General features: G+C 41.5%; 1 protein-coding gene across 3 annotated transcripts in view; it reads right to left on the bottom strand.

The window, feature by feature from the left end:
- KIDINS220 (kinase D interacting substrate 220) overlaps positions 1-25,493 on the bottom strand; it is a 136,800-nt gene that overhangs the window by 23,486 nt on the left and 87,821 nt on the right. For 2 of the 3 annotated variants that reach the window (XM_090032487.1, XM_090032498.1), the window contains exons 23-25: positions 9,070-9,248; positions 5,740-5,966; positions 44-154 (exon numbers count right to left, since the gene is read on the bottom strand). In XM_090032487.1, coding sequence (XP_089888613.1) covers positions 44-154; positions 5,740-5,966; positions 9,070-9,248 — 517 coding nt within the window. The remainder of the gene's footprint in view (positions 1-43; positions 155-5,739; positions 5,967-9,069; positions 9,249-25,493) is intronic. The other variant, XM_090032504.1, reaches the window with a different exon arrangement.

The raw sequence follows: 25,493 nt of genomic DNA, 5'->3' as shown, positions 1-25,493 counted from the left end.
ACTTATCTAAGTTAGTAGTTAAATTATCCTTCAAAATACTTACTAGGCCATTGCTCTGATCCCTGGACAAACTTGTTTTTAGTGGTGGACGTGAGATGAGATGAGAACTGCCAGGGTAATACCTTGGCATGTAAACATATGGGGCAAAGAATGGCTATGGAAAAAACGTAACAAAAAAGGCACAAACTATTACACAAATCAAATGTAATTATAAAAAAAAAAAGTTATTTCAACAAAATACAATCTCTAGTTAACAGCAAATTTAATAAAGTAAAAATGGTAAACGCTAAAAGCCCTATTTATCTTATGCATCAGAGGTCATGCAAAAGCTTCAGGGTTTGTTTTTCAAAATTCCTCAGAATTGTCCTTACTCTGCTTCCATTCAACCCAATGGCAGTTTTAGCATTGACTATAATGAGGAAAGAGAGAGGCAGTTAGCCACAACAGTCTCAAATCAAGAGGAATGCAGAGCAGTGGCACCTTGGAGACCAAATGGTTCAGAGGCATACACTTTTCTAGGCAGTAACTGACTTTGCCAGACGTTAGCTTTGTTGATACCATCTAACGAAGCAGGCCTAATGAAGCAGCCTACAAACTCTTGTGTCTCTCTGAACCAGTTAGTCTCTAAGGTGCTACCCTGCTCTGCTTTTAATGGGGAAGAGAATTAGCTGAATGCTTTTGTAAAAAAATAACTAATTAAAATCACATATCAATTTCTGTATGACAGTGGAAAAGGATTAAACAATTACCTTGCTCTTAATCATTATAACTAAGAACTTGCTACAATGTATACAACTTCATCACCTTCAGTAGCAAGTTATAAATAAAATGGGATATATGGTGTATGTGAAGAATTCTGAATACATGCTACTGCAATCAATTTTTTTCATTTTCGTTACAGAACTAGATATTAGGGATGCTATCTTTGAGTTTGAGTGCACTGGTATTATTATGTCAATTCTTAATTTTATGGTTGTGTTTTTTCCATTTTTTTTCTTTTTCTTTCAAGTTCAGCTTAGTATTATTCAGTAATGTGGTATTCCAATACAGCAATTTAGGTATGTGCAAAATACAGAATCCTACAAATAGTCATATAGAAGACAGGTAACAACCATTTTAACCTGGTGATACTTGTTTTAACCTGTAAATATAATTGTAATTGTGAAGCCTGCACATTTAATGTGTTGTTTTAGCACAATTTTAAATATTTTTCACACGGACATATCTTTAAAAATTATTATTTTCAGTTCTTGTCTTCTCAGTTCTCTAATCATGTGAATTAGTAATACCTGTTCAAATTAAACAAATTAAAAACCATTTACCTTTAGTTTCCAAGAAAAGTAGACTTGGACATCAAATGTTCTTTTTGCTCTGTTTCATATACAATATATAAAGTCTTACTTTACATGCAGATATTTTTTAAAAGAACTTACCCTATCATAGGTGTTTCCCTGTCCACACCACAGTATTTATACAGATCTATACTATTTGGCCTGTATACCTGCACATGACAAGATTTTGAGTGTTTCATAACATAACATTCAGAGCAAACCACAATTATCAACTTTTTTGAGCAGCATAACATTTGCCAAAATTTTGCCTGTCAGTGCAATCACTAAAGCTGAATTTTTTTTTCTAAACATGCAGGAAATACTGTAAGCGAGATGAAATCTCATTTCCATGCATTTCAAGATGAATGAGAGAAATGATGACTGAATAATTTCTGCAAAAAACTTAGGCCATAGACAAGCATTATGTTTCTACCAGAAGCATCACTATTCTCCTAGTAGAAACCACAAGCATATAAATGTTCACGCTGCTTCTCCTGGAGCAAAAATGGCAGTTCCAAGAGAAAAAGAATCCAATTCCAACTGGGTAGAAGTTGCTCCTGGGAGGCTATCTCCTTGGTGAATGGACACTTGTACACTTCCTCTTGCTCAACTCCTTCTGGGGGCCAGGAGTTGTCAAGTCATAGAGAAAGACTTCCGTGCCTTATAGAGAAGATGCTGGGGGAGCAGCTGTAGACCAGGAGTGGAGGGAGAGCAGAGGAGAGGTAATCAACTGTTGTTCCCCACCGGCTCTTCACATACCAAGGACTCCAGTGTGAGAAATGGACAGGGGTCCTGCAGCACTGCTCTGTCTGCTCAATTCCCCATGTCTAGAAACCAAGTGAGGTAGTTTAGACTAGTCTAGAAATAGGCTGATCTTTACATGTGGGACTCTGGTGTGAGGAACAGGCAGAAGCTTTGCCTTGAGGCTCTAGTCCCCCTGGAAATGGGAAGACTAGAGCAGCCACTGCTCCCCATGCTTTCCCCAGACCAGGACCATCCCATTCTTGGGAAGGCACAAGGAGTAGGGGAGAGAAGGGTGCTTGCAGGCTGAACACCTATACTGGTTCCTCTCCCAGAATTATTTCTAGCAGTGGAAAATTTGTACACAGCCTTAAATGACTCCATTGCTTCAGTGGCCTGTTCTCTGGGATCCCTCTTACATTTACATGGTAGAGAATTCATATATACTTTTAATGTGGGAAGACATGCCATGTGCTGGTACAGCCATTAATGTTACAATCGTATGTAACAAGAGTTTCAAACTGAAAATATTAGTCTCCCCTCACTTTGAGCTGCCTTCTTTTACTGGATTAATTTCTCTCATTGGATAATTTAGTCCAGAGAAGAAGTCTTCTTGTTAAATACTAGAAAATTGTTCCCAAATCATTTTAATTCTGTGCCCCCCACCCCCAACACTTTAGGACAAAGCTACTAATTATTAGAAGATAATTGACAAAAGTATCTTGAATAAATTCTATTCCATTTGCCAAATGACTCCTAGGATACTCCCTTATTGGAACAGAAGCAATTCTTCAAAGACTTTCAGAATATTTTATTTCTTTAATGGAGAAATGCTGATGGTTTAGCCCTCATTAAAAGAACCTAGCCATCTCAAATGATATGGACAACTTCTGGTTGTAAAAAGATGTCTCAGTTGAATCAGGCATGATTGTCCTGAGGTCTGACTTGCATACAAACAGGCACAGCTCAGTCATTTACACAGTGCCCTTTCAACTTGCATCATTGCTCTTCTGCAAATAGGCAGCAAGCCTGGACTGGTCTCTGGAATGACCCATAATAACCCTACAGATGCACATGGCTTGGGAAACGTATCACTCATACTTCAGAGGGACTTGAAGCAGAACAACAGACATGCACAGCTGTAGGATCTCAGGACACAAAGCTTTCTCCCAGGATTAATGTAGTGCATGTGGGTTCAAAAGCCATCTTGCAAAGGGCTTGTTTCTCTTCTCTCCATAACAGGTCCAGTGTCAGAGCCCTCTTGCTATTCTTGGTGATCAACCTACAAACAGGTCAAAAATTGTCTAACTCACCATATCCTATAAATATTCAGAGAATTTTACTGCTTATGGCTGTAATTTGCCCTGCGTGTCTACTGCCTGGGCTCAGGTATTTTATTACTTCAGCTCCATGGAAATCTTTCTGCTCTAGATATGTAATTTACCAACTCAGCTTGTGTTTTAAAAAAAGTGGGGGGGCTCTAATTTCTCAATATAAGTGTACTAGATATAATAATATAGAGATATATTATATATATTCTATTATAATATAGAATTACAGAGATACTAGAGATCTTGTACAGAGATGAGACAGAAGCATAAATATTTCTGAATCAAAAAAAAGTGGAATTTTGTTTTTCAGGTTCACAATCAGCTTGCAAAGGATGGATCAAAGATGTGATGGTAATCTGTTTCCAATCATCTCAGTAAGGACTCCATGTCCTGTCTTGTGAAACCCAAGGAATCTATCACAAGACAGCACAACATTCAACAGTTCTGCCACAGAATTTGCCATCTTGCTACAAGCCTGATCCCCAACACAATTTTTCTCTTCAGAAGATTACACAGCATGCTCTCTGCATCATCCTATGAAAATGGTCAGTGAATCAGGTCTGGAGTCCAGCTTACAGCCAGAGAACTACTAGACTAGAAGTATACAGTGGCACACTGTTAGGCGTGCAGCAGCTGAGGCCCAGGATGCCAAAATGAAGAGCCTGCAGCAGAAACTGTTCAGAGTATGCTATGAAGAGTACATGGGACCCTTGGTTTGTCTTGGAAACCTGTGATGTTATGGGGGCCCGCTTTCTGTTAATCATCTCTGTCCTTTAAAATCATATCCTTGGGAATACTGGAGAAATGAAAAACTGGTTGTTCATGTTATGAAAATGAAAAGAGGGCCTTCAAAGTAGCCTCTACATCCAGTTCAAATAATTTCCCACTATTATAACTGTTTCACCACTTCCACTGACATTAGAAAAGTTAAAATTTCAAGTTTATACTATATAGTATTCTAAAACTTGTCATGTGCAGTAATGCAGACACAAAAGACTAGTGTTTTACTTACTCACCTTTAAACAGAGTTGATACAGGACTTGAGTCTAATAGTCCATAGAATACATGTTTTTGGGAACCTTTGTATTACAACCAAGAATAACACTAAGGTTATCTTCAGCAGAGCACTAAAGTGGATCCACAGACATGAAAAACAATTTTCCAAATGACAATTTAAAAAACACTGTGTTGACTGCACTTTGCCCTCCTGCTTAACACACAGAACAGAAAAGAACTTTATTTTTAGTTTGGCTTTTTGTTTGCATTTAACATGAATTTTACTGTTACATTTTATTATTTAAAATAAAATAAGTTTCATTATTTAAAACTGAAGTTGTATGTTGTATACTAAAGTAGCATATAAAGGTTTTAATTATGTCCTGAGTATTTGGATTCTGTAAAAATTGAATGAACTGTACCCTCCAAGAATATGAAACCAAATTAATTTCTGGGTGGAGTCCAAATTTTGAACAGATGGTTTTAACTTCAACTAACCTCTTAAAAATAATATAAGTAGTTCTGAGGCTTCACCTAGCTGTAATTTATATTTATAATTTATATACTGACAAGCTTTTAAAATTTTTGATACAAAATATACTAACTGAAAAATTCAAATCATAGTAAATATGGGCTTTATCTTACAAACTTCAAACAGTTATTTTTGCAAATCAAAGTTTTCAAAAATAATTTATTCAATACTATTTACACTGTATTTTTGCTATAAATCAAACTATTTCACTTAATTTCAAAATGAACCATATACAGAATTGTTCCTATTTAGGTTCCTACATCAGCAGCATAATTTGTTTGGGTGGAGAGAAGCTGGATGTGACTGAGGCAATAACCCTGGGGGAGCACCAGAATGGCAGGGAGCCTGTATCGCCACCACAGCTCATGGAGGAGGAGCTTGCACAGAGGAAGCAGAAGCCTATGCCGCCCCAGCCTGCAGGAAGAGGTAAATGCTCCTCCTCCCCTGCCCACTGTGCCACTTTAGGCACCAAAATTTAAAGTTATCCTCTGTTATATACTACTGTTAAATGATTAAAAAACATGTAGTTAATGCAAACCATGTCAGTTCCCTTAAACCAGCTCAACACTGGCATTAAACACAGACAATTAAAAAACTTGTAACAAAAAACAAAAAAGATTGATATTTGGATCCAGACTGTCACCTGACATAGCCACACAGAAATCAGTTGTTATATCATTTTTTTTTTATCCTGCTTGCACATATTATAATATTTTTAGTTTTTCTTTTATTATTTATAGGACCAGGCTTGCAACACTGTTGGATTAAATCATATGAAAACTGATTCACTAATTAACTGGTTACTTACTCGATTATAAAATGGATGCTGAGGTCCTGTCATACCACTATAGTAGCTGCTGTGAGGTTGTGGCGATAAAACTCCACCATTGAAAGGTCCGTTGAAGGAGGTGGATGAAGAGCAGACTGAAGAAGGCTGACTGAACACTGAAGATGCTCTAGCAGGTGCCTCGTGTAATGGCAGCGTGGGATATGGAAGTCCTCCAATGTTCATTTGATCTCGTGCAGCACGAACATCTGAAGAATTGAGTGTGCACATGTAGTAAGGGAAGGAAAAGAATGATGTAGTTAGCTTAGAGTATGCTTTGGATTGGTACGTATGAGAAGCCAGATATAAAAATGGGCAAGCTGATCAGCACTTTTAACAAAGGATGTCTCATATCAGTTTCTACCTTAAACTTATTAGAAAAGTAGGGGTGTACCAACAGAGATTTTTAGGGCTGATACTGATAGCCGATTTTTAAGGAGGCATATCAGCCAATATTGATCCTACTTCTGACACCCAGCCCAGCAGCATGGAGAGCTGCCTCCAGCTGGTAAGTCTGGCTTGGTGGAAGAGGAGGGGGGAGGCAGATCGAGGCCCCCACAGGGAGGGAGGCGTGGGGCTGGGGCAAGGCTACCCAGTCAGGAAGGGGTGGGCACGGCACAGAGCCATAAAACTCATCCAGGGGGTGTGAGTTCTGTCTCTGCACGCCACTTGTCCAGGAGCCGCTGGTCTGGAGGCTACCATTGCTGCTCCAGCTGCTGGGCCGGGAGGGCATGCGCCCCTGGATCTGCGTGGGGTGGGGCCAGGGCTGCATCAAGCTCTTCCTAGCAGGGCAGAACTGCCGAGGGGGGGCGGGGGGAGGGTGCAGTGATAAATTTGCTGTAGCCCCTTCCCAGCACAGCCCCGCCCAGCAGGAAGACCATGGCACAGCCCCAGCCCACCCCATGTAGACCTGGGGGCACATGTCCCCACCCCCCACCCTCCTGGATTAGAGGTGGGAGCAGCAGCGGGAGCCACCTGATGAACAGGCGAGTGACAGATGAGAGCCGATGGACCAGCAGCTCCTGGACAAGCTGTGTGCAGCAGCGGGAGCTGTGCTCCCCCGCCCCACCAAGCCACAGCTCCATGCCACACCTACCCCGCCCTGGCTGGGCAGTGCCAGCCCCAGCCCCACACCTCTCTCTCCACATGGGCCTTGATCTGGGCCCCACAGTCCCTTTCCTCCCCCCTCATCTTCCACCACACCAGACTTACTAGCTGGAGGCAGCTCTCCACGCTGCCCAGCTGTGCTCCTTGCTGCCTGTGTTGCACTGCAGCTGTGTGGATGCACGGGCCATTTATCAGCTAAATTATCAGCCTGATATGGCTGATTTCCAATATATTACATTCTCTTTATATTAGTGCTGATCCGATATTGGACCGATTCATCTGTGCACATCTATAGAAAACTCATATCTCCTTGGTTTTGCTAAAGCCAGATCTTAGTAAGGATGCAAGAAAGACAAGACAACTCAATTAAGCATGAGGTCAGTGAACACAAGTTAAAGTATATTCAACTGATGGGGATGATCTCATTTGGAAACAGAGAGGCGAGAAATTATGAAGTGCAGAAAATTAATAATGGAAACTAAGAAAAAAATCCACAGTTGGCAATGAATAAGGACAATAAAGAGTGTTTTAATTATATCAGAAACAAAAGACATCCTAACAATAGTAAAGACAATGCAAGCTCATTACTACATAAAGGCAAAATAATAAAAAATGATGCAAAAGAGGCAAAAGTGTTCCAAAAATCTTTGTTGCATTTTTGGCAAGAAGCAGGACAATGCATTTATAGCAAAGAATGACAAAGTTTTACTCTATTAGTAACTCAGCATCTTCTAAACATAAACATTGCGGGGGGGATAGTAAACTGATGCCTCTTTGCATCTTTCTAGTCTAAAGGGGGCTCTTCAGCTGGTCCTTTTAACTGCCAAGCAGTCTTTGCTAACACAAATGAAAAAACAAAACACCAACAAACAAAAACTGATAGGCTCCTCTCTCCAGCCCCTTCCTGGCACTCCCCTGCCATCAAATTTCGGGTCCCAAAGGCAGCCCCAGAGACTGGATAACGTGGCTTTCCAAGCCAGATTCAGCCCAGAGGACATAGGCTGAATACCACCAGCTTGAACAAAGTCTGGGTAACATCAGAAGAGGCAAAGGAAGTGAGCAATGAAAAGGTAAAAACAGTTCTAGAAAGTTCAAGACAGGCATGTTAAAGGTCTTTTGGAGTACATGTTGTGGTTATATCTGGCCTAGGACAGGATATAGGCTAAGGACAGAAGTTACATATAAACCGGTGTAAGTGATCAGAAACTGATTCAAATCTGTAAGACAAAAGAAATTCAGTGCATACAAACTGCTTTCAAAAAGGATGAAACTGGTTTAAGATAAACCTGGATGGATTTAGTATCACACTCAACTGATTTAGGTTAAATAGGTTTACTGAACTTCTGGTCCCAGATACCTTACAGATTCAAGTTAACGCACAGTATCCCGGGATCCCAGGGTCCAGCTCCCCTGCACCTGGGCAGGAAAGACTGCTGTAATCAGATGACCCCAGCAAGACAGGAGTCAAGACATTTTATTTGTTTATCTGGGTAATCTACGCATCTTAGACTAACCTATGAAGACTGAATCAATTCAGCCTCAGGCTTTTTGACTATCTACTTAGCTATAGTATAAAAAGAGAAGAAAAAAGGGGTATATGAATACTAATATTAAAGTAGAACCTATTCCAAGCTTTTATTTTTTAGTTTTATTTAGCAAGCTTCTGAAATTGGGCCAGGTAACAGAGCACAAACATTTGGGTTCAAGTCAAAACCTCTGCTCTTCGACTTTAAACTACAGTTTTTTTCAGGACAGTCCACTTGCAGGTAAGTCAAGACAAATGCTTTTTTAAAACTTAATTTGAAATCTAGGTAAGAAACACTTTCCCCTAACAAGCTGGCTCCTGTTAGAGATTTTGAAAGATTCTAGAACTTAGAGAATTTAATATTAGCTTCTTTTAAATAGTAAAACAAAAGTTTTTTCTTTAGATTAGTGCACTTTTTTACTTGAAATGCTTTACTTATTGCTATATCTTATCAGTATTTCATTATTAAATTTGATATTAGCATTTATTTACATTTGGGTTTTTAATATTTAATTTTGGTGGGACTGGCTCTCTAAGTCTTCCTTGGTTCCTAAAATGACTGGGGCTCTAAATGCTATGAACTTTGAGATAGCAAAGGTAATGCAATGCACAATGTAAATCCATGCAGAAAGGAGAAAAATAAACCTAAAAATTACACTTTATTTGAAAATTGTACTTACCTGCAATGATTTCTCGTAGCTTTGGATCTAAGTTCACAGTACATGGCAAAAAGATTTTTACATCACGTGCTATTAGAACCGGTGTTCGTGAAGACAAAAATACTTCAAAGTTCCGGATGTCCCCATCAATTTCAAGCAAAGGTTCAACATCTTTAGTTGTTGGAATATTCTTTGAAATTCTTAAATAAAAATAGGCAGGGAGAGAGAGAAAAAGAACAGCAATTAGATGCACCTGAAGAAATTAAACCTATCAAAATGTGGCTTCCATTTCAAATGCTGTTCCTGTTTTAAAAAATGTTCCAGTGTGTAGAATTTAAGGGAGGTAGTAGCGGGTCACATCCCCAAGCCAACGCTCTGGAAAATGCAAATGACCTGTAGAGGTCAGGGTACACCTGCATATTTATAAAGGTGTTACTTGGTTTTATTTCTAAAGAAAAATCCAGCATTTTCTTTTCAAAAAACCCCAAGCCACCAGACCCCCAGGACCCAATTTCATGCTTGAAGGTTCATAGCTATCTGAAGACACAAGATCTACAGACAGCCAATAATACAAGACCCAAAATAGGATAAGCAAAAGGAGGAAAAGTTCTGGGGAGCATTTAACTTTAAGAACCATGCATTCTAAATTTTGTACGCACCTAAGTTGGCGGCTTTCTATCTCCATTCTTTGGATTTTGTTAGGTTTTTTTTTATTTGAACTGCAGCCGTGCCTAGAATCCTAATCATGGACTAGGGACTCCGTTGTGCTTTTTACTATATAGATATAACATATTTACTTGAAGACGAGATGACCCTGAATGTAACACGACCCACCAATAATTAGATTCTACACAAAGAACATTTAAGTTTATTATAATTTTCCATGTATGGAATCTAATTATTGGAGGATCATCTTAAATTCATCCTTCTCCCCCACTACTGTAGGTGGTGTGGCGGAGAGGTGATGGGGGGGCAGAAATGGAACAGGTAGGGAGCAGTAATGGGGCAGGCAGTGGGAGGCAGGAAGTATGGAGGTGGTGGAGCGAGCATCTTGACCCCTGCTGCCTGTCCCCCTCACTTACCCCACGTTGTGCCTCCCCCCACCCCGCTTCAGCGTCTTACCCTGTTTCTTCTTCCTCCCTTCTGCACACCACTTCTGCCATGCATAGCCTCAGGTATCCACCCCCACTCCTTGCTCCCATCTTCCTCCTCCTTAAGTCTCTCCCCCCGTCTACCTCAACCCCCCACATCTTTGCTCCACACTACCAATTCCATCCCTGTTACAGCCCTGGGCACAGAGCATGGCTCCAGCCCAGCCAGTAGCAGCAGTGTGGAACTGGCACTGCTGTTCCAGCCTGACCCCACAGCAGCAGGTAAGGAGTGCAGCAGAGGGGGAAAGAAAGGGAAAAGTGGCATGCGGGGATAGGAATCACGAGACTGGAGACTTCTGGGCAGGAATGGCAGGGTGTGCAGAGGTGTGGGGGGATGAATAAGGATGACAAGCAGTAGCTGTGGCTCCGGCCCCAGCCCCGGCCCCAGAAGCTACCCCCTCTCTGCTGCCTCATGCTTGATTGTAAAGCAAGGGCCTTTCCCCACCCTTTTCCCCCCACCCCCATGGTTGTGCAAACAGTCCCTATCACCAAAAGTTTCTGAGCTAAGACAAGAGACTTACATATGTAAACAGGGATATATAAAGAAACAATCCAGGGCAGCAGCATAAGCAACCAGCTTGCTATGACTATTACCTAAATTAAGTTTGTTAAGAAAATGACAGTGACAAAGAGATGTTTAAAGAGGGATGTGAAGGAAGATAACAAGGTAGCCTTGAAGTTAGTTCTGAAAGTGCTTCCTTCTAAGCATGTGTGGCAGTATGGAAGAAAGTATGAATGGACTTATTTGAAAATTTAACTAACAGACAGCAGAGGGAGATGATCACGATAGGAATGACAGTGAATGAAAAAATGAGAAATTGGGTGCGGATCCTTGAAAGTAAAGATAAATAGCTTGTTTGATGAAACAGAGAAGAGCCAGTAAACAGACATGGAGAAAAGTGACACAGTAAAGGAGACTACTAGAAAAATGTTCTTTGTATCAGCATTAGATGTGGCTACCAGTGGAACACGCTACCCTATTTTGAAATTAAAAAAAGAAGGGTTTGACTATACCCAGTACACATACTGTAACTAGCCACTTGGCAGCTCTGCCCAACCATACAAGTCTCTTGTACTATACATACACTGGCATGTTTCTGAAGGAAAATTAGCAAAATTTCAATTATTATTTTTCCACTTCTACTAACTTCTTGTAACTATGGCTAATATTCTAACACAGGGGCGGGCACTTATTTTGGGCAAAGGGCTGCTTACTGAGTTTTGGCAAGCCATTGAGGGCTGTATGACAGGCAGCCAGGGACAGATAAATATTAATTTTTCTAATTTTTAGGGGCCTCGCAAGCCGGATGCAATGGCCCGGCAGGCCATATCTGGCCTGTGGGCTGCACTTTGCCCACCCCAGTTCTAACGTTATATGAGGATCTTATGTTTTCTTTTTGCAGTACATATTAGCATTTTGAAAGCATGTTTTTTCTTTAATCTGTTCCACAACACCCATTTCATGTAACAACAGACTGTTTTCAGAGCCAGCTTTTACAGATGATATCTGTAGAAAGGTGTTACTACAGAAAGGCCATCAGAAGCAAAATTAAAGATGTCACTAATGGCCAATACTGCAGGTTGGGAGGGAAAAGAGCCACACTCGTACAAAGGTTTTAGTTATGGCTTATTGCAGGGATTGGCAATCTTTCACTTGCAACTTAGCCCCTGCCACAGACCAAACCTCCAGACTTCCCCAGCAAGCAAAAGATGGGACTAGTTAGAAAAAAAGCAGGTGCTAGTATCTTGAGGGTGCTTCCTCTGCAGCAGCAGGGAGAAGAAACTGAATATGGCAGACAATACGACCTTGGAGATCTCTTCCTCTGGTGTGGCTGAAGCATGTTTGTCAAATCCCTGAGCTGCCATAGGCTGGATTAAGTTTCTTCATAGGCCCAATACAGCCTACAGGTGACAACCCCTGGCTTATTTCAAACTTCGGTGCTTTTTTTTTGGAAGGTTGGAGTTCATAGTGCTATGTGAAATAGCTAATGTGGTAGAACAACTACAGTTAACATGATCCCAGAGCAGTGTTTCTCAAACTTTTTAACTCAAAACACCCCTTGGAAAATGCCAGGTCTTATTTTTCTGTCAACAAAAAGTAAAAACTGATAGAGCAGTCTTTTGTTTAACTCAGAAATCCATAACTGTTGTCTTTCTATCTGAAGTCTGTGGGTTTATCTTCTGAATCATGTTTGTAAACCTAACAGTGCTAACACTATGGCACCTCAACACCATTTAAAGAATCTCAAGGCTGTGGCACCCTGGTTGAGAATCACTCTGCTAGAGACTATACATGACCTTAAAGCAGACTACCTGCATACTGGACCATGTACCCCAAAAATAGAAGCTATTTTCATACCAAAGATGATGGTTACACAGGGCAATATTGACAAAGGCACATGGAGATGCAGAGCATTTTAGTGCCTGACTTTTAGATGCCTAGCTTTTGGCACAGAATTCACAAATAGGTGTGAGACACTTAAATTCCCCATACTCTAAATGAGGAGATAAACATGCTTACAATTGGGATTTACAGCACTCAGCATGCTGGTCAGCGGATGCCTAAGCCTGCCCATGGGCAACAATGAAGAAAGGAGTGTGTTTGAAATCTCACTTCTTCACTAGGCTTAGGTATCTATGTGAAACTGGGATTTACAGTCCAAATCCCTCACCTACACTAATATGCCTAAGTATTCCCTTCGTGAATGGGAGGAGTGCCTATCTGTGTACAATATCTTCATTGTTAAGAACACTTGGCTCAGGGAGTGGGAGATCAGGATTTTATATTCTTCCTCAAACTGCAGCAATTCAAAACGACATCTCCATGTCCAGGTAGAAAACCCTATAACACTGTAATAGAGGACAGGCCAGGCTGAAAGCCTTGCTGTTGAAACTGGGCAACTAGTCAGAGAAGAATGAGAGACTTTAGGATCAAGAAAAAGCATCTAAGAGGGAGCATAACACTGTACCCCAGTGACAAGGGCACTCTTGTAAAAGGGATAAATCCTGGATTTTGGTCCCTGCTCCAAGACTGCACATACAATTTATACAATGGCTATAATGCAAAAATACATGATCAGTTGTGGGAGTGGGACTAGAAGTTGAAAGGGGGCTTCCTTTACAGAAGTACCAACATTGGAAAAAAATCAATTAGCATGCATTTTAAGTTGTCCATTCTATACACATACACACATAACTGAACTAAGATAAAATAAAATGATATCTGAAATGGAACAGTTAAAATGCCGTATCCATTGCATTACTTTTTAAAATTAAAAAAAACCTGCCAAAAAAGATGATTAAAGGTTTAAATAAAACACACAGCTGAAAAGTCACATGAAACAAATTAGCTGAATTGTAATGCTAGCTCCGCTTAAATCTGAATGTGAACCGTGTTCTCAATATGATGAACAATGCTACTGTTTTGAAGCCAATAGCCCACTGCTGGTTTACATATTGGAACCTCTATTCTAACCTTCTGAGTGCAATACATTATAACTAGTCTTTTGAAAAAGAAATTTATGTAAATGATAATCTTTTGGCCAAATGCCACAAAAACCATGTGTCTATACTTTCATATAAAAATTTAGCATATAAAAAGTGCTTTAAAAATGACTTACTCTTAAAATTACACAAACGGATTCAAACTCCAAGCACTAAATCTACACTATCCTTCCCCTGGAGCTTGATTTTTCCGGGCAACAAATCATCTTTAAATTTAGAAGCATTTCAAAGTTAATAAAACTTCTGAATGTTGAAGACTATCTGCTTTATTGATAAAGACATTGATTTTTAAGGGGAAGGAGGGGAGAACGTACTACTACTCCCATTTAACTGAATGGGAACTATAGGTTATGAACACCCTTAAGGAAACAAACCTACATTGTATATTGCAGCTGCACTATAATGTAACAGACACAAAACAGCTTATCCTTCTTTATTATATGACATTAAAATGAGAGACTTAGTATGTCTACTTTATTAAAATCTCAAAATGCTGATTTTAGCATAGGTAAAATAGCATCTGCATGGCTTTATATTCTTTCTCGTTTAAAACTTTTATTATTTAAAACCTGTAATTTCAGGACCTTAAACGGCCTAGATAACACTACAGAATCAGATTTCATTTTAAAAAGCCACTGCTGTGAGTACAAAGCAACTACTCATACTATTCTCTACTATGCTTCCTAAATAGTCATATTTACTGTATGTGTTTCCCCATATTTCTGTCAAAAGGACACAGGACTTGCTTCAGTGTTTTTCAGTTCATGTTCTGTCCTCTTGTTGTTGATCTAAAATGGCCTAATCCTCATGAGAGCTAAAGAAGATCTTAGAAGGATTGTGAGAAATATTTAATATTTTGCCACCTTGGCTAAATCAGTGAAATAGCTTAGGCAGCACGGGTCTAGTTTACATAACATGTAAACATTTAATATGGTGGCTAGTTTAAAAAATTTAAATCAATAGTAATACTTACTACAGTGCCACAGTTGTGTACAAGGCTTTTAGCCACTGACTATGTAGTCAGAGTAGAACAATGTCTGGTGAAGGCAAACGGTACATTAATTATAGAAGCAACAAAATAAGTCAAAAACCCCAGTGTGCATATGGGGGCAACCTAGGGTCAAGAAAAGACTGCAGACTTCTACAAGAGATGGCTGCTCCTTAGAAAAATCTATTTACACTTAAAAAAAATCATGTTACACTGGCTTCAAATGCCTAAACTGAAGGGGCAATTCTGGCCTACAGTTAGCGTAGTCTGTTTTTACTGCTTTGTGAGCAATGCTAAAAGAAACAAAATGAAACAAAACAAAACAAGGAAGTACATCATAATCAACATCCCATTTTCTAGCAATCTACACAAGAACTGAATAATGCAAGTCACTTCCTAATGTCAAAGATCAAGGTCTTTGATTTCAGATGCCGATGGTACAAAAGGTCAGATGACAAAAGGACAGAAGCTAACACAGCAAATTCTGTAATTGTAATTTATCCCTCTGTATTAACAATGTCGCTTATACACACCCCTCCCTATCTGTGCCTCATTTCAAATCGCTTGAGCTTTTCATACAAAAGAGAGAAACTGAACTTGACAGCCCAGCACAAAAGATAAAGTACCTACAGTAACGAGATTAGCTGACTTTAGTAAAGTTGTAAAATTAAATATACTATGCGCGCCATCCTGTGACCAAACAGAACCAGTACCACCCAAGTAAAAATAACCCCCCTTTTTTATGAAACCTGAGCAAACAAAGAAAGCACAAGTGCCAACTCATTATTTATGATTGGCGTATAGTAACTGGTCACCTGTGTCAAATAAAACTTTGAAAGAACTTCCGCCCAAAGCAGAGAGCAGAGAACCACGTATACACTCAAGAAGAACAGATCGTGCATCTCTCCGCCTACGTTATCTTTCTGGCGTACCCCCGTCTTGTCTTAGCGGTCCATTTATCTCTCTATTTTTGGCGTATCTTTCTTATCAAGAGCTCTTAGTAATCTGCAGACTGCAACAGCTTATATGAATCACTCGGAAGCAACTGTCTTACCCAGCATGTAAATGCTGGGTAACATGATATCTGCATGCTGTAACTAAATCAATCAGCTCCTCTGCCTACGCTTCAGCACATCAGAAGCGTAAGTAAAATAAATCTTTTGTGAAACCATCACGCTGTGTTTAAATCCCTCTGACTCCTGCTCACTGTTACCACCCACCTGCCCGGTCATAAATCCCCCTCCTCGCGCCAAGCCGGTTGTGCCGACCCAGGCTCGCAGGTCAAGGGTGCACCGGCGTTAGGGGCGCGACACCTAAGATATTGTGACACATGGTATAGGACTGACCCACTATTATTAAAAAGAATGATAGGGTTGGAAGAAATCTCAAGCTCAACCTCCTGCATGAATGCAGGATGTGCTACTCTTAAAACATCCCAGACAAATGCCTATCCAGCCTCTTCTCAGAACCTTACAGAGAAGGAGATTCTGATACGTTCCTGGACAACTTGTTCCACAGCCCTACCATTCCACCAGTAAGAAAGTTTTTCTTCCCCCGACACATGATTTACATCTGTTTTCTGCAGTTTAAACCCATTCATTGCTTTAAGTCCTTCAGGCTTTCAGATGTTTGAAAGTTACAATATTCTTCCTCCTGTTAATAATCTCTTTTCTCCAAAGTAAGCTTACCCAGGTCTCTTAACTCTTGCTCATATGACTTGCATTCCAACCCCTTTCTCATATTTGTTGCACACCTCTGGATCCTCTGGAGTTTCTCAACATCCTTGTTAAAATGTGGAGCCCAGTACTGCAATAGCAAGTAAGCCTAACTAGTACCTAGTAGAGTGGTATCATCACCTTGTGTATTTTACATACAATGTACCTGCAAACAAAGACCACAACTAAATTCACTTTTTTTTTCCTTTTTGCAAGTGCATCACATTCATGTTGAATATGAGATCTAGCAGGACCCACAGAACTTTAAATAGTACTACCACCTATCAAATCCTCTCCCATTCTGTATTTGTGCATTATTTTTTTTCTTTAGGTGTAGCATCTTAAATAAAATAACATTCAAGCAAGACAAATGTATCACCCAGTTCTCCAATTTATTAATAACCTTTTGAATTCTACTCCTATCCTCCAAAATGACTGCAGCCTCCTCATACTGAGTTTTACAAGTGTTAAACTACTAGACCCAGAAAAAATTCATATGGAACCCCAAATGAAGCCTCCTGTTATTCCAACATTGAAATAACAGTAGGGATTATTATTTATAGGTAGTTACTCTTTGCTTGAAGTTATTCAAACAATTAGGTATTCACTTAAAAGTAATACTTCTTATCCCACTGAATTCTTCAGTTCTTTCACTTCTTCAGGAGAATGTCATCCTGTGATCAGATCAAAAGCCTTACTAAAATCCAAGAATACCATGTCTACACATTCTCTTCATCCACCAAACCAGTTAACTGATCAATGAAGGCTATCAAGTTGGTTTTGCATGATTTGTTCTTAAGAAATCCATGTTGGCTGCTGGTGGGAATTACAGAGTGAATGCTATTAAAACTCAGTGTTCCCGGCTCATAATATGTGTGGCAGTTGCAACATATTCATAAATACTGAATACAATTGTAGGACAATACATGTCCACGATCACTCTATAATCCAGCAATACGCAAGGTGGCACCCTGGCTATGTTCAGGTTGACAGCAAAATTCCATCAACTTCAACTGGGTCAGGATTCCCCTCTTCCTGTGGTCTTAACAGTACTTACTGTCCATACTTCATAGTCCCAAAACTTGAAGTTTGGTAGCAAATGTGCATTACCAGCAGTGCACATTTGGAGACTAACAAGACTCTTGGACTGCCAAGAAATTAACTTATGCATGTAGGCTTACACTATGTATTTGTGAACAGAAAGACATGTTTTAAGAAAAAATCTAAGGTAATGGAAGTAAAAAGGAAGCATTTTCGAAGGACTGTTTGTTGAGAGAACATGTTTTAGAGCTGTGACCATCTTCATGCAATCAGGTGTTTACCAGATAGGGTCATGTTGGAAAAGAGTGACTCAATATTAGCCTATTATTTATGAAAAAAGAATGATGCTGAAAGTTTTGAGACTTTTTTGGCAGCTTAGAGTTGTAACTCTAGATAAAGTACCCAAATTGGACATAAAAAATGGAGTAGATCAGGAAAAAAGCCATAGAAACAACAAGTACAAATAAAGGAAAGGATATCCACACTAGTTAACTTAATCTTAATGTGCTACTACCTAATAATGAGAACTAAAAAAAAAGTCACAGACTAGAACCTATTAACAAGTAAATAGCTAAAATACAATGCATAATGGAGTGGGGGGGGACTGTATACTAAATATATTGGCAACCAAACTAAAATGAGCTGAATTAATTAATTAGGTATATTTTTAAGTGATGTTTAGAGCTAAAGGATTAATTAACAAATTACAAAATGTTTAACAATGTCAGTGGTGTAATAGGTAATTAAGTATACTGGAAAATCCTTGCAAAGCTAGACTCCTAATATCTAGTCATTAGGAGGCTGTGTTCTCAAGCCACTGGTAGATGTTAAAGGCGCAAGGGGATCTGATGCACAATCCCAACAATGGCACCCCCTGCCATGCCACACATGCATAGCAGGAGACATGACAGATCAGATGCCAAGCACATCATATTGCCAGTGCAGGGGAAGCCCAGGAAATGAACCCAGACTCCTTCAGCACCAGCAAATAGCTGGGAGCACCAATCAGCTGACTGGGGCTCCCAGCCAAAGAAACATATCAAAGCCCTTGGCTCCCCTGCCAACCTGTGGCTGTGATCCCTAATCAGCTGACTAATCAATGCTTCCAGCCTCAGGTGGACACAAGTCCTGAAGGGCTCTGGTGTGCTCCTTAGGCTGGGAGTGTTGGCCACATGTTCAATTTAAGGCATGATGGGAACCAGCCACAGAGTTATTACATGTTTTATGTAACAACTTTGTGGCTGATTCCCTGTTTTATCTGGCCACTAACTGAACGAATGTGTGGTCACATCAATACTTAAGATGCAACTAACCAGTTAATCATGTCTTAAGTGTAACATCTGCCAAAGGCCTCAGGGTCCCAAACTGCATTTTGCTGCAGTGTTTAACCTTGGCGGCCAAGGTGGTGTGACTGGTGCGGGGCTCACAGCAGTGGCACAGAGTTGTGTCCCCCCAACTATGGCTAAGTGGGCAGGGGGTGCCTCACCTTGACAGCCACGGCAATGCAGCACTCCCTCCCACTTCGGGTCCCACCTGGTGGGCCATGGAGGTGGCCCCTGCTCAGTGCCAGCCTGGCCAGGCTACAGCCCTGTGCCCCACTGTGGGAGCAGAAATTTGGGGGTGGAAGATGCCCCCCATATCCCCTGATATGACACCTATGGTGTCACTTATGGTCGCACACCTCCTTCCCTCCCCCACCACACACACCACTCCTTCCACACACACTGTGGGGCTGGGGCCTGGGAGCAGCACATTGGGAGTGATTGGGAGGGAGGGAGTGGAGGGTTGTGGTTGGGAGTGAGGAGCCACAGCACGGGTAGAGGGAGGGCACCAGCATATCAGGTCTGCTCAACACTACAAAAAAGCAACTGGGGGGACAAATTGCTTTAACATTGTAAATATATAAATAAAGCTTTGTGTTCAAACTGATACCTAACACCTACCTATAGACAGAGATAGACATATAGTGTAATCACGTAAAAGAGTGGATTTTAGGGTTTTTAGTCAGATAATTTTTTATTTTTAACAGAGAATTTTGGATTTTTTAACAGCGAAAACCAGGATCCCTGGAAATCACCCTACTTTGAACTGTTTACCTGCCTCCACTTGTGTTGATGGCAAGAAAGTTAAGATGAAAACACCATGAAAGGAAACCAGGCTCAACATAATTTTTGAGGGTGTCCCTGGACTAAAGGAAGAGCACTACTGCTGGAGATGAATGCAGAGGGTGCAGGCACATAATAACTACTACATAGTAATTTACTCTGGATTTTACTGCACAGAAAGAAATGGACAAATGATGACCCCTCCCAAGCTAGGTGCCTGCAGGGGCACTATTATAGCACCTGGTAACTAGGTGGTAGGCGAGCGAGTTTATTTTGAGCAAAGGCTACCCCCAAAGTTACAACTAAGGGAGATAACAGAAGTCTATGTACAGTAGTAACTTTGTCATAAAGTCATTAACCATTTTTCAAGAGACAACTTTACCCTGAACTTGAATAATTTACTACTTAGTAGGGTTGTACATTATGAGTCTGCCTCAACTATACTAGGTGGTAAAGTCAATTTAGTATACAAAAAACACACTGCGTGTCTCCACTTACAGAAAAGGAGGCAGATTTTAAGCTTGCATTTTTTCTGGAAGCTTAGTTACTGTAAGCCATACTTCTTATCCATTTCCAAACCTCTCTGCTTAAGAGGGAGGACACAAAAGAAAAGATATAATGTAGATCTTTGCATATCTGAAAACCGATTCACATTCCCATGGGTTTTAGACCAGCAAGTTATTATGTGGACTGCTGTAATTCACATTATTGGAAATGGTAGAGGAATTTCAACAAAAGGTGACAAAAAGCCAATAGTAGGTACAGACTGACTGTTAACCTTTACTGTGATCTCCCCTCTTAGTACAATGTATTTCTGTCTATAGAGTAGTTTTAAGTGCAAGAAGAGAAGAACTTACTGTTTTATCAGTAAGGCTGGAGTGCTTATAGTTGTGATGGTCTAGGAAATATTCAAGCAGCAAGGCTTATTTGATGATATTTTTTTATCAGACCAACTTTATAGCTGAGAGACAGTTAGACAGCTATAGATCAGACAAGTTTTTGGGCACAAGATATCACCAAAAACTTCTGCTTCTTTAAGGTCCTACAGATAAAACATACTTAAAAATATTGTGTTTAGATGTACCTATTTGCTATTGTTTTTCTACTCTGGGCTTAAATTCAAAATTATCTGCTAAGGATAAGGACAACACCTAATACCTTACACTAAGAACACTACATTTTGAGTTCTTTAACACAATTTATTTTCCCGTGAAGTCTAATCTAAAACATTAAAAATAATGTATTTTCCTGCATAAAATGGTTCTTTTTTGCCCTGATTTAAGAACTCCTACATAGTATCGCAGAGAAATTACAATACTATTACTATTTCAAAAATCCTATTGTGAATATACTTGAATTTTCAAACCAAAGTTTGCAACAAACAGCTTCTGAGGATTCTAAAAGAACATTTGTTAAAAATATAAATTTGCATAAAAAGAAAAAAAATAAAATGCTGTCACGCACTAAGTACTAAAAATATAAAGAATCAATGTTTTATCTTAATAAAGACGACAAAGGAAAGCCATAGTTTGATAAAGCCATCTAGACAAAAATTATAGCCACTTGATGCATATTAAGTGGTACAAAGACTTCACTGAACAGATGCACCAGCTGTTTAAATACTCTTATTACAGTAGATGTTCTGGAAAGCTTTCTATGCAAAAGCTGCTACAGCTACCAGATCCAAGTAGCAGTAAATAAGGTGCCTATTTTGGTTGCTGCACACAATTGGTACTTTTGTTTATTTCAGAAAGAAACAGTAATCTAATGCCCTCAAGACTGCTACTCATTAAAATGGTTTCTAATGATCACTGGAGATATATATAAAGACAAATTCCTATGCCAATGACAGTCTCGTTGTGACAGTTCTGACCAATCTTTAAAGAGTAAAATGTACTATAGAAAATAGAAACTTGTAAGCTGAGGTCTAGCCTGCAGTTCTTGTGGGGAATGCTCCAGGAGTGCTCAGTGCGAGTGTGTTTTGCTGTAGTTTCATAAGTGGGACATCTAGATACTCTATTCATCCCAAACAAAGATGGCAGGCTAGGCTTGGGAGCGGGAAACAGAAAGTGCTTCCTGTCTGGCTCCCCGTAACACTGTTCATACACCACTGAAACCGACGTGTGTACCGGATATAGGGGCTAGGTTTTAGCTGTTGCTTCTAAAAGTATGTTTATTAATCTAGGAAGAATTCTCTTAATAGTTAATATACAGGACTGGAAAAAGAGGGAACCTTGGTTCTACTTCCAGTTTTCCCACAAAATCCTACATGCACTTAAGCTTTTATCTTCTTTTTAAGTACAGTTTACAGCCTAACTGAAAAAATTATGGGAGGCTATATATGTCGTTTGCAAAACACTTTGAGATTCTAAAATAAAAGACATACCACTACTATTATTTAGTTGTAATACAATAGTCTTGGGCAGCTCCAAATGAGACCATGAAAATACAGTCCAAATACTGTTTCACCTACTTTCTATAATGCATTCATGTACTACTCAGATGCTCAAGGCCCAGATCTGTTTCTTCATCCTATATGAATTAAAGACAGTAAATATCATTTATATCAATTACAGATCCTCTTTCATTCTGATGGACTGGACTGTCAAATGGAAAAGGAAGACCATCTACATTTTAGTCTAATAATTTAGTGGTTAGATCGCTGTCCAAAGAAGTGGGAGGCCTAAGGCTCTAGCTTCTCTCCTCAGCCACATCTCCTGTTTCTTAAGCGCATTAACTACCAGGCCATGGTTTAGAGTGGGCTGAGAGGATTTTTCACTACTCCTGGTGAGGCTGAAGTTGGACTACTGGGTAGTCACAAAAGGAAGCTACACTGGGCCAAAAGAAGCCTGGCTCTGAGCCCCAGTAAGATGGGCACTGCTCTGGGAGGACAACTACCCTGGGTTCTGACCCCTGTGCACATATTCCCAAAACTGCTTCTGCATTTTGGATTAAATGCAGAATAGATGAAAACAGATACACAAGGTTGGGAACTTCCCTGTTTGAAAAAGCCACTAAACGCCATTTGGGCACCCAGGTTTGTTGGTTGTAGCCATGTTGGTCTAAGCATAGGCAGACAAGGTTCTTTGGGTAAATGTGATACCTCCCCCAACCTGTCTCACACCTATTGTCTCCCACTCCCTCAGATCCTCACTTGCATACATTTGCACTTTCACCGACCTGCGTTTTGGCTTCTATTCCACCCAGGAGAGTGTACAAAATACCAGCAGACTCTTCCTGCGTCTGAAGGAGGGTGTTTGTTTCTAAAAACTTCCAATGAACAATTTTCCCAACTATTTAGTTGCTCTTATAAAAGATATCACATTTATCCAAAGAACCTTGTGTACCATTTGGGCATCTAGTTGGCTGAACAGGGTCTTAGATAAGCAAGTAGTACTTAGATACCTAATAAGTTGAATAGGATTTGGGCCTTCCTATCCTGAAGAAATAACTGAACAGTGAGTTGAGTAGCAGAACAAAGAGCAGGACCCAACTGTTTTGGTACTGGTCCAGTGATCCATCCACTCTACTGAAAGCTGCAGTGAGTCTGTAATGTTGACATCCCTGGCTCGAATATTCTTATCATTACAGGAAAGTTAAATGCTAGTTATATGTCAAAGAACTGTACTACAATATCTGAATTTAGAAGAGAAATCACAGTAAATTAACAGTCAGCTTAGAGTGGGGAAAAGTAGCAAAAGGTTTCATAGTTGGTACGGTTGGAAGGGACCTGAGCAGATCATCAAGTCCAACCCCCTGCCATGGCAGGAAAGAGTACTGGGATCAAACGACCCCAGCAAGGTGTTCGTCTTGCAGCCCCAGCAGAGCCTACTCAGTTGCCAGCTCCCGCAGGCAACCCAGGCTCAACCACAGCTACTGGCCCTGCTCTCCCCAAGTCAAAGCAAAAGGTGTTTGTTGTGGGAGACTCCATCCTGCGGGGCACTGAGGGGGCAAACTGCCACCCCGACCCCTTAGCCTGGGAAGTCTGCTGCTTCCTGGGGGCCCGCATCCGAGACATTGCGGAGAGGATCCCGCAGCTCCTCTGGCCCACAGACCACTACCCCATGCTCCTTAGGGGTCTGGGAGCTCAGGTGGTGTTTTCGTTGATCCTCCCAGTCTCGGGCTATGGGCTGAGGAGGGAGAGGAGGATCCACGCAGTGAACCAAAGACTGCGGAGCTGGTGTCATCGGGAAGGCTTTGGCTTCCATGACCACAGCCCGCTCTTTGGCGAGAGAGGCAGCGAGCTGCTGGGAAGAGATGGCCTCCATCTCTCTCCCCTGGGGAGGAGGCTCTTCTCAGCCAGGCTGGCTGACCTGCTCCACCGGGCTTTAAACTAAGCCCGCTGGGGGATGGGGGGACTACTGCCACTGCTGGCCCGCTGAACGGCCCTTGCAAAGCCAGCGGACCAAGGCACTTAAGGGGGCACTTGAGGGAGCCCACCCCTGCCCCAGCCCTGGCACAATCTGTGGGCAAGGCAAGAGCCCCCAAGGGCACACTTGCCTGCCTGTACACTAATGCCAGGAGCCTGGGCAACAAGCAGGAGGAGCTTGTCCTCCTGCTCAGTGCAAAGAAATATGATGTCATTGGGATAACGGAGACCTGGTGGGACTCCACCCATGACTGGACCACGGGTATAGAGGGCTATACCCTGTACAGGAGGGATCGTGTTGACAAAAGGGGCGGGGGTGTAGCTCTCTATGTGAAGGAAAGCTACATGTCCCTGCAAGCTGATGTTGGCGACCGGCATGGACAGCTAGAGACCCTCTGGGTAAAAATTCGTGGGGAATTCGGCACAGGGGACACAACGGTGGGAGTCTACTACAGACCTCCCACTCAAAGTCCTGAGCTTGACCAGGAGTTCGCCCGGGAACTGACTGAGGCCACTTGCTCCAGGACCTTGGTTGTCATGGGTGACTTCAATTACCCGGACATCTCGTGGGAAGATCACTCAGCTAAATCTGAGCGGGCGCAAAGCTTTCTCTCGTGCGTGGATGACCTCTACCTGACTCAAGAAGTCTATGGGCCAACGAGAGGCAAAGCGCTGCTTGACCTGGTACTGGCTACGGGGGACGACCTAATCGGCAACCTAGTGATTGATGGGAAGCTGGGTGACAGCGACCACGAGCTGATCACCTTCACCATCCGCCGTAAAGCTGGCAAGTCAGTCAGCAACACAGAAGTCCTTGACTTCAGAAAAGCCGACTTTGACAAGCTCAAGAGGCTAGTCAGTCAGGCCCTCAGGGACCATGACCCCAGGGAGATGGGAGTTCAAGAAGAGTGGTCGCTTCTCAAGGAAGCGATCCTCAGTGCACAAGCTAAATCTATTCCAACACGGAGGAAAGGCAGCAAGAAGGCACAGCAGCCCCCCTGGCTCTCCAGGGACCTAGCGGACCTACTGTGGCTAAAAAGGAAAGCCTACAAAGGATGGAGGATGGGATTCACCTCCAAGGAGGATTACTCTGCGCTGGTCCGGTCCTGCAGGGAGCAAACCAGGAAAGCCAAGGCTGCAACTGAACTCCAACTAGCTTCAGGCATCAAGGACAACAAAAAGTCCTTTTTCAGATATGTGGGGAGCCGGAGGAAAAGCAAGGGCAATGTTGGACCCCTGCTAAACCAGATGGGGCAACTGACGCCCAGGAAAAAGCCAACCTATTAAGTAGGTACTTTGCGTCAGTCTTTCATCAGTCCCATGGGACGCCCATGCCTGCTGTGGGACAGGGAGATCCGGGTGATGGGGATCCCCTACCCTCCATAAATGCTGACCTTGTGAAGGAACACCTTGAGAAGCTGGATACCTTCAAGTCAGCCGGCCCTGATAATCTGCACCCCAGGGTACTCAAGGAGCTGGTGAGCGTCATAGTCTAGCCCCTGGCACGGATCTTTGAAAACTCCTGGCGCTCTGGTGTAGTGCCCGAAGACTGGAAGAAGGCCAGTGTGGTGC

Source organism: Crocodylus siamensis, chromosome 1, assembly GCF_052110815.1.
Source record: "Crocodylus siamensis isolate JL-2025a chromosome 1, ASM5211081v1, whole genome shotgun sequence".
Classification (NCBI taxonomy): Eukaryota; Metazoa; Chordata; order Crocodylia; family Crocodylidae; genus Crocodylus; species Crocodylus siamensis.
Note: the sequence above shows the minus strand (reverse complement) of the source record. Positions and strands in the feature narration are given on the sequence as shown.